Source organism: Barbus barbus (genome assembly GCF_936440315.1).
Source record: "Barbus barbus genome assembly, chromosome: 47".
NCBI classification, from domain to species: domain Eukaryota; kingdom Metazoa; phylum Chordata; class Actinopteri; order Cypriniformes; family Cyprinidae; genus Barbus; species Barbus barbus.
The window spans coordinates 3,723,465-3,734,019 of record NC_136725.1 but is presented as its reverse complement, the minus strand read 5'-3'; the positions used below and the strand labels follow the sequence as shown (position 1 = coordinate 3,734,019).

At 35.1% G+C, this 10,555-nt stretch overlaps 1 protein-coding gene across 1 annotated transcript in view; it reads right to left on the bottom strand.

Moving 5' to 3' along the window:
• Nucleotides 1–2,135: 2,135 nt before the first annotated feature.
• LOC306865524 (ephrin type-A receptor 5-like) overlaps nt 2,136–10,555 on the bottom strand; it is an 83,367-nt gene continuing 74,947 nt past the window's right edge. The window contains exons 14-17 of the mRNA XM_079410185.1: nt 9,918–10,067; nt 5,006–5,199; nt 3,820–3,975; nt 2,136–3,040 (exon numbers count right to left, since the gene is read on the bottom strand). Of these exons, the coding sequence (XP_079266311.1) occupies nt 2,935–3,040; nt 3,820–3,975; nt 5,006–5,199; nt 9,918–10,067 (606 nt within the window). The 3' untranslated portion in view covers nt 2,136–2,934. The remainder of the gene's footprint in view (nt 3,041–3,819; nt 3,976–5,005; nt 5,200–9,917; nt 10,068–10,555) is intronic.

Below are 10,555 nucleotides of genomic sequence, written 5' to 3'. Positions count from 1 at the left end.
TCATCCGTTCCAATTATAATGCATGCTACGGATGTGAAAACACAGAAAATCGAACCTTATCCGAATTTTTTTTTTTTTTATAAAAGGACGAAAATTTCAGAGGCAGTGTGTAAACGTGATTGACACAACGTGAGGTCGTATTTATTTTTTAACGTGCGAAGATTTCGGACAACAATTTTGGACTCAGTGTGCAATGACCTTAACTGCATTGCGTAAAAGTTCTAAGTATTTTATAGTAACATTCATCGCGACAAATATCAAATACTCGATACTCATTAAAAATAAATAAAAAATTGTGCTGATTTAGATTAATTGAACATTTGTAACTAACTGTCATTAAGATTTTTGACTATTATTAATTCTGATCAATTAACCTTTGATTAGCTCCTCGATATCTATGGATTTCCATAATGTACTCACATAATCACAGGCACCTGAGTACTTTTCAGTTGACTAATTAAGGAGCATTATGTTGCTAAGATCAAATTTCAAGAAATAAAAATGTTGAAAAAAATCTAACAGAGTGGACTTATTGAAAATATTATACTGACCATAATTATAAGCAATTTTAAGGTTTTGAAAAAAAAAAATTTAACACTTGAGCACTTATTAATACAATCTTGTGGCCTTTCAGTAGTTTTAATAGCATAATAATGTGCTGTAATAATTATGGACCTGAAATATGGGTAGAAATTACCTAATGTCTGTAATTTGGTTTTGAATGATTCGTTTCTGACTATGAGCCTTAACATTCAACATTTTATTTTATTAAGAAACCTATAAAGTAGTATCTATAATGCATGTGTGGCATGTTGTTGATTACCACAGACAATCATTTCAACTTGTACCTCAGTGCACGTAAAAATGGAAGACAATGGGATTGGGTGACAATAAAACGCTACTTCTGGTATTTGAGAATTCAGAAAAGGACACAGCTATAGCATGCAAGGCTAACTACATTGTTGTCATCATCTACTATGTGCAATGCTTTTGCTGATGCTCTGTAAAATGAGTCATTATGTTGAGAAGTTGTCCAACCAGAGATGTTCTTTACAATAATAAGAGCTTTCAAAGGAATAATTCACCCAAAAATGAAAATTTGATGAAAATGTCCTCATCCTTAGCACATCCAAGATCAAGATGAGTTTGTTTCTTCAACAGATTTACAGAAATGTGGCATCACATCACTTGCTCAACTATGGATCCACTGCAGTGAATGGGTGCTGTCAGAATTAGAGTTCTGTTTAGCTGATAAAAACATCACAATAATAATTAATGTCTTGTGAACTGTTACTTCTGATGCAAATATGAGTCTATAATCCATTATAACACTTCCTCCAGTGAAAATATCCATCTATCTTGTCTCTCACGCTTTTGGCTTCACAATATGTTAGCTGATGGACTGGAGTGGTGTGGATTATTGTGATATTTTTATCAGCAGTTTGGACTCTCATTCCGATGGCACCCATTCGCTGCAGAGCATCCACTGCTGAGCAAGTGATGTAAAGATACATTTCTACAAATCAGATGAAGAAACAAACTCATTTGCAAATTTTATGGCATGACGGTGAATATATTATCTACAAGTTTTAAGTTTTTGGTGAAATACTCCTGTTATGTTCCTGGCCTATCTGTCTATTTAATGTAAATATACACAATTCAATGCTTGCCTGTACACTGAGGGATGAGTCGTAATTATTGCCTATAGTAATCAACAAATGCACGTAGAATTTTAACTTAATTTCACTGATTTTGCTGACATACTGAACCAACTTAAAGCCAACATGAAATGATTTTCACAACCCATTTTACTTCCATAATGTGACACATTTCACTGGATCTGCTCTTGTTGCCTAAATAGAGAATTTTTGCAGCCTAGCTAACATCAGCCGAAAAAGAAAGTTGTTGCATATGGAGCAAGTTGAAGATTTTACAGAAAACAATTATAATTTGTGCAAAATAAAACCCAAAATCTGAATTAGGAAAGAAAAATAGGGTCCATTAATTTCATGTTGACTTTAATATCAACCTAGCTTTGAAAACTGAGCAAGGCAAAATTATGGGTAGCAGAATACAGTAAAGCTCACACATCAACGGTAAAACAATTGTTCATTTTCTATCTAAAGAAGCACTGAGAGGCAATATAAACATTTATTGACCGGACTGAATATACATAGTATGTTAGCCCACCTGTGCACTAAAGTATATCAACCTCACATGAACATGGATGGATGCATTTGAGCTCCACTTCAACTACGCAACTGTACACTATTTACACATAAAACACCAAAACATCAGTGGAACTAAAATAAATTTGTGGTTTTGAAACGTGTCACATTTTTGAAAACAAATACATTTCCTCTGTCCTTCACGACACAGATATCGTGCAAAGGGAAACCGATCCTGTCCATTGCTTTGTCCTCTTATTGAAACAAGGATGCAACAATTTAGTAGGAAGTAAAATCAACATCAAGCTCGAAATCTACTATTGCTTTGTTTAACACTGCCATACGTTTCCTGGGCTTGTGATATGACTTCAGTCTTGCTGTCTGAATTTGCCTCAGGTGAACTTGTTGTGAAAAAAAAAACATCCGAGCTGAAACCAACTGCAGTCTCTTCCGGAGGTAATAATATTGTTGAATGAGGTCATGGAAAAATGCTATACATTCAGCCCAGAGACACCTGATCCCAAGTCAGTAGTCCTGCCTGGAGATGTGCCACACTTTTCCAAACAACCACTCAACATTTCAGTCACATTCCTCCAGTCACTTTAGTTTGGAGGCTTTGCACAAACTAAACAGTAACCGTTTGTCCATCTATCCAGCCTTTTGTTTTCTTCATCAGTGTCAAATTTTTCATTAAATAGTTCCGTTCAATAAATAAGTGTCTGTAGAAAGTGCTAGGCTACTGCTGGAGGTTCCTCTGAGGCCGCTCTCAGATGGGCATAGTAGCGTTCATCATTTGGACTCGCATCTCCTGAATGCTGTTGAGGATCTTTTTCTGATGGCCGGCCAAAGTGACTCCGACCCTCCTAAGATCTCTGCAAAAGAACAATAAATCAGCAATTTTTATAGCTATAATATATATAACTGATAATGATTAAACAACCTAGAGTCAGTCGTAAATCAAATTTGATCTACTTGAACTGTACCAAACTTTATGGACTTGTTAAAACGGAACTTATTCTAATAATGAAAATAAATAGTTTAAATTCAGTTTTTGTCTGTAACAGCTACTTTTGCCTCTACTTTTGTTTCTTGTTGTTACACAAAATAAAAGAATGGATCTTTAAAAAGTTTGATTCTCAATTAGCATTGTTTCTGTTCATTTACATATCTATGACAACTAATTAAAATTAAATAACGTGGTTAAAAACGTTATTGTTAACAAAAACAGAAACGTTTCCCTTGACATCAAACCTGCTGGAACATGGTAACATCATAAATTAGAATTAAAGCAATATTTGACATAATGCTAATAAAAGTAATCAGGGTTATAATCCTCCATTCACTTATTTTGTACGGAAAAAACTATTAGTTCTAAAAACGTCAATTAGTGTTAAACTCTACCCTTTATTAAGTTTTTATTAGTGCAGCCTATTCTGAAAGAGCATAAAGAGACATTTCAATTGTGGAAACAATTAGCCTAAATAACAGTTCATTATTCTGCATCTCTTTAGCATCGTAAACTGTAGCAATTAACAGAAAGTGCTTCCAAATTCCCCAGGATCAAAACACTTTCAGTATACTTTAAATACGCTCATTTCTCAAGTACGTGAAAGGCAAAGAGGCTCAATGACCTCCACAACAGATGACTTACTCCAAGGTCATTTGAGTGACGACTTTCAGAGAAGTATATCCACTTTCCATGAAAAGCTCTGTGTATCGACCCATTTTTATGGCCTCTAACCATTCCTCCACCGATCTGAATACACAGCTCTCAGGGCTCCCATGCTCCACTAATAAATTGGACACTCTGCGGGAGAGACAGGTACAGTGGTGAACAAATGGATGTACAAGCTGACATTACAGTTCTAGGTGAAGGCTGGATAATAAAAACGTTTACAGATCCAAGCTGACTCAAAGCATAATACATCATCTAACAAGCTTCTGAGGTATATCCCACATTTATGATGCAAGTTTTCCCTTCAAAATTGTGTAATATGATAATAACTATGTTATGCTAATGTAATAACTATGTTATTATACTGCAATAACTGTTATTATACAAAAGTTTAAAACCAAACTGGAAATCTGACATTTCTTCATACAGTTCTTGACTAAACTCAAATTAGTTTAACAATTTTTTTTAATGGAATTTGCAATAGAAGTGTTATATTTAATTAAAAGCATTTTATCTGGGGTCCCAGACTTTTCAAGCCCACTGTGTGTGTGTGAGTGTATATATTCGGAACAAATATCTGTATGAAACTCATCTTATAATTCTGCTTTCATATACATGTTTAAATTAAATCGCATTAAGACAATACATATTAATATAATCAGTGATCTCTTGGCCACACTTGCTAATATTATCATCCAAGGCAAATAAAGAAAATTACGGTGCAATAGCGCAGCTCCTGAAACCTTCCCAGACTCCAAATCAATTTCATATTAAACCTGGACATAATTGCATAACACAATTACAGATAATGGACGATTCCAACATGTAAGAATACAGACCGCAAATGTATTCGATACGTATAATCACAGTAATTGGAAGTCATTTGCACACTGTCACTTCTGTTTAACGCGACATTAAATCACAAAATGTGAGAGCGTATTTGTCACCGGTGTCATTAAAGCTTGATTTCCTGTGACAGTCGTGTAGCAGGGTGGTTAACCCTCAGTTATCAGTGCTTCACAGACGTCACGTCATTTGTGATCTCACAGTCGATGTTAATCACATGCTGTAAATAACAGCTCAATTAGCATATACTCTGATGGGAACAGTAAAGAACGAGAACAATGGAACACAAATTAACCAATAACGGCTGGTCGTTTACCTGTTCGAAGGGTTAACTAGACCCTTTAGGCTGCTGGGATTGCGAATGAGTTTGTCCAGTAAGCTCACAATCTCCTCGAATTTGGGCCGGCTGTTCCTCTCTTTCTGCCAGCAGTCCATCATGAGATGATAGAGGGCAGTCGGACAGTCCATGGGGCCCGGCAGCCTGTAGTTCTCCTCCACTGCCTTTATCACCTGAGACAACAGAAGAGATTGCAGGCATTTTACATCATGTTCCACGATAAATATATGATGTGCATTCAGTGTCCGAACACGGATTGTTCTGCTTCATGAATTGTTGTTGAGAGCAGGTGCTGAATTCACACACCGACTTCGCCGTCTACTAGATGCTCTAAATGAACTGCCACCTAAAAACAGATTTATTTAGCTGTAATGCAATGATTTGTACAGCATTATTAATATTAATATAGCAAACAGGGTAACACTTTATTTTAAGGGGTCTTTGTTACACGTTACATGTGCTTACTATTATAAAAACAATAAATTATGCATAATTAGATGCAGGTAACCCTAAGCCAAACTCTAATCCTAACCCTAACCACATTATTTGTATTAAATTTATCAAAAGTGTCAGTAAAGTAGCCTGCTTTATAGGTTTTCAACTGTTTATATATATATGAACTTTATATACTATAAATAATTTATACGTTATTTGTACATAAAAATAAATTACTACAGAAATATTAAGCAGCTGAACAATTTTCAACATTGATAATAATCAGAAATGTTTCAGCAAATCAGCATATTATGATTTCACAATATTACTGTTTTTATGGCCTTTTCGATTGAATATATGCAGCATCAGTGAGCATAGGAATCATGTTTTAAATGGGATATAGCATGTAATTTTGTAGTATATCAGTTGACAGATATTATATATAATTAATGAAGATGTCTTGTTTGCCTTACAGGGTGAATGCGATATGTCTATTAGATCAGTTTGACTTTTTCTGCGATTCAAAAACTGGCAACAGAAATCAGAGCGTGAATCAACAAAGAGCATCTTCTCTCTAAAATCCCCCTCACTCCCACATCACGAAGAGCAGCAGCAGCTCAGAAAGCAATCCCTCGCGGAAAACACTCAGAGAGAGAAAACACAGACAGAGAAAGAGACCGACTGACAGACAAACAGAGCCAGAGAAACACACCAGTGTCTAGCTGAGCAGAGGAAGCCGAGATCTGAGGGGAACCCTCAAGAAACCGCTAAATAAAACATCAAATGACTCTCCCTTCCCAAGCGTGTGTGAAACAGATTAATGATGGAGCACAGAACGAGATGTGAGGCGCAGATGAAGCCGTCACTGGCAGCTGTAAAGGAGGAAAAAGGGCAGTCGTGCTTGATAAAACCGTGACTGCTATGTGCACCTCCTTCTGGGATATGCTGGGAAAACTTAGGCATTGCCTTGTGTTTCATCTCTGCCTGCAAATATACTTGTCATCTCATAAGCTGACATATGACATGAGCATCTACATAACAAAAGACAGAGATGCGGCTGTTCGCTGTGTACTGTGTGTTTTTCAATATCTGAGGCTGTAGTGCTTTAATAATAGTTAAATAGATGCTTGCGATTTGTAATGCCTTTAGTGCATTAACATTTATAGCTATTTGTATTTAACATTTAGGAGTATATGTTTGTTTATTCGGATAGACACTGATTCATAAACTGCCATATACAGTTTTTTTTTTGTTATTAATAGTTTTTATTACATCTATTTATACTTTTTTCAATCAAATGCTGTTATTTTGAACTTCTGTTTATCAATGAATCCTGAAAAAAAAAGTGTTTCCATTTTCCACAAAGATATGGAGCAGCACAACTGTTTTTATAACACTGATAATAATCAGAAATATTTCGTGATCAGCAAATCAGCATATTAGAATGATTTCTGAAGGATCACGTGGCACTGAAGACTGGAGTAATGATGCTGGGAATTCAGCTTTGATCACAGAAATTAATTTGATTTTAAAATTTGTTCAAGTAAAACAGAAAATTTTTTTATGTTTTAATAATATTTCACATTATTACTGTTTTATTGTATTTTATTATTAAATAAATGCAGGCCTGGTGAAAAAAAATGAAATGTTTACTTGAATTATGAAAACAATATTTACTTAATTCAGAAATTCTTGGAGACAATTTTGTTATTATTTATATTAATATTTTGTTAACATATTAACATAATATATATATATTGATTGATTGATTAAAACGTTTATTTCGAACATGTAAATAAATATAGTAAAAACAAAACAAAACAATACAACACAATACAAAATAATTTTAATTTATACATGTCCAAAAAGGAGTAGGAAGAAGCATCTGCTGTTTTAATCCTACCCCTTCTCCACTCCACGTTGATAATAATAATCAATAACAATAATCATCAAATCAACTTCATTGTAACAATAATCAATAACAATAATAATCAAATTAACTTAATAACTCTGTCGTCTCATCCTTGTCTTAATACACTCTTTTGACTTTCCTACATATATTTACAGTATCAACACAACCTAAGTAAAAACTAAGACTAAATAATCTGTGTGAACACCTAATCAAATCCGTTCTTCCTCCAGATACATTCTGAGAACCATACGTTTATACTGCTTTTTAAACTGGGTCACACTTGGGCAACATAGATTTTTTTGCAACATAGATCATGTTGTAATGTATTACCCCAAACCTCTGAGCAATAGTTTAAGTATGGTAATATTAATGCACTATAAAGAATGTAGAGTGATTTGTGGTCCAGAACATGCTTTGCTTTATTCAGTACTGATATACTTCTAGATAATTTATTATGTACATGGTTTATGTGAGATTTACAACGTAATTTATCATCTATTATCACCCCTATAAATTTATTTTCATCTACCCTTTCTATGTCCACACCATCTATCTGTATCTGAACTTGTGTACTCTTTTTACTATTTCCAAATAGCATACATTTAGTTTTATTAACATTTAATTATAATTTATTTATATCAAAACACCTTTTTAATTTACTAATTTCTGAAGCAATAGTCTCTAATATTCTTTTAAATCCTCCCCAGAACATACAATGTTTGTATCATCTGCGAACAAAACTAACTTTACTAATTTTGATACTTTACAGATATAATTTATATAAAGCAAAAATCACTTAGGACCCAGTACTGACCCCTGGGGGATGCCACAAGCAATGCTCAAGCACAAAGATGAATATTCCCCCAACTTCAAAAACTGTTTTCTGTTTCTTAAATAAGTTTTTACCAATTCCAATACTACCCCCCTTATCCCATACGTTCCAGTTTATTAATTAATAAATTATGATCAATTGTGTCAAAAGCTATATGGCTATATGTGTGTGTGTGTGTGTGTGAGTGTGTGTGTGAGAGAGAGAGGCCCTAGACTACAAAACCATAAGGGTCAATTTTTCGAAATTGAGATTTATACACCATCTGAAAGTTGAATAAATAAGCTTTCCATTGATGTATGTAATTATTTATTTAAATTTCAGTTATGAGTTATTTATTTTTATTTTTTTTCAATATCCCTGGTATACACTTTTCTAAGCTGCTCATATGTTATTAGTTACTATATGCATCAGTGTCTATCCAGTGAGATCATATTTGTAATTAGACAGAGACAAGGAAACAATAGATGACGTCAGCTTCTGGTAAAAGCTACTGTACATAATGTATTTTAAAGAAACTCTATGCCTGATCCGAACTCCATTACACTGGCAGATTTCTGTCTACAGAGAGCTGATGCTCTTTCCGTGCAGAAAAGCTAAGAGTAAAATTATTGTGGCCAAAACCTGAAACTCCCATTTTCAACCCGAATATCCATTACCCAGCATCCTGTGTGCTCCTTTTCTGCCGTTAAGCAGGTGACCTTTGACTGGACCGCAGGCAGATGTACTGCGGTGGGAGAAAGAGTTCATCCAGCCCCAACCCAACCCCAAAATCTACATGGATCTCCCCCGCTGATGGTGTTCGATATGTCAGTTCAACTCAGATTTTACCCTCGCTTCCTGATCTATTTATAGACATCAGCATTCTATTGCTCTCATTTCCCCTAAGGCAAATACGAGAGAGCATGTGAGCGCTTAAAAACGGCCATGGGAAGCAATTATTGTGGTATAGTGTTAAAAGACTGCAGGGGAAAACTGCACTTTGGCTTCACCGCTGCCCAGAGACTGAATCGTTTCATAAATGTATGCTTTATCATCACTGGATATACCATAGTATTATATTTACAAAAATAACTTGTGTCAAGTGATTAAATTCTAAATTTAAAGTAATTAATTGTGCCTAAGAAATTACCCCCCAAAAGATCACTAAAAGCCATTATTGTGCTAAATAAGAAAAACATTGAATAGACAATTGTATTTTAATATTTAAATGATAATTTTTTAAAATAAAACGATACTCAATATGAAACACAAATCACCAGTAGGTGGCATCAAGTCACTGTCTTAATAAACAAGTACTTCAGACATGCATTCAACTGATTTGTTCAAATGGCTGATTCACTTAGAAACAAAGCAAATGACTGCCTTTATGAATGAGTCACTGAATTATTCACTCAATTGATTCATTCAAATGGCCAATTCATTTAGAAACGAAGTAATCGACTGTCTTTATGAATGAGTCACTGAATCATTCACCACTCGATTAAAAAAAAGTTAATTCATTCAGTAACAAAACACTGGTGTGTGTTGCTCGAAAAGACAACTGGACAACTGACTGTAACTATTTCCGTTTGCGAAATTGAACAAAACATACAATACTGACAATATTGTGTCTAAAATTGAACACAATTTTCACTTATAAAGACACTATGTAGTCCCAATAAGACCACATATGAACTGCAATTTAATCGAATTTTGGGCTCATTTCGACCTACGTCTTGATTGCTCATCTCCCAGTATGGTCTCTCGCCGTAAGACATCACTTCCCACATCACAATGCCATAGCTCCACACGTCACTGGCTGAGGTGAACTTCCTGTAGGCGATGGCCTCTGGTGCCGTCCACCTGATGGGAATCTTTCCTCCCTGCAAAACAAACAGCTTGCTGAAATCTCACATCATCTCACATCAGAAACATGTCTTGTCAGAGCATCTTAACGGGTGATTATCGCTGGGAAAGAATGGTGTCAGGCTGTGAAATGTGACAGGAAGCATTAGGTCTGTGGACGGCTGCTGCATGCTAATCGCTAATTGACTGTCCCGGTGTTAGCGCTCTCCTTCTCTGACGGCACTGAGGAGACATGTCTTAATTTACTTTGCCGACAGTTCACACAGCCATAAAACACTTCCCTCAGTGTTACTTTGACACACCAAAACAAGAAACAGACGACAAAGAGCGCTATGCTATGCTAATTATGACAGCCACCACTAAACCTCTAATTATCCTCTTTCAGAAAAAGGCAGCTCCATTTTCAGGGCTCAACAATAATTAGTTCTCACTGTGGAATACATTTTTTCTTGCTCTGGTATTTTTCATTACGTTCATCAGCAAGTCTTTGACAAGAACTGCCATA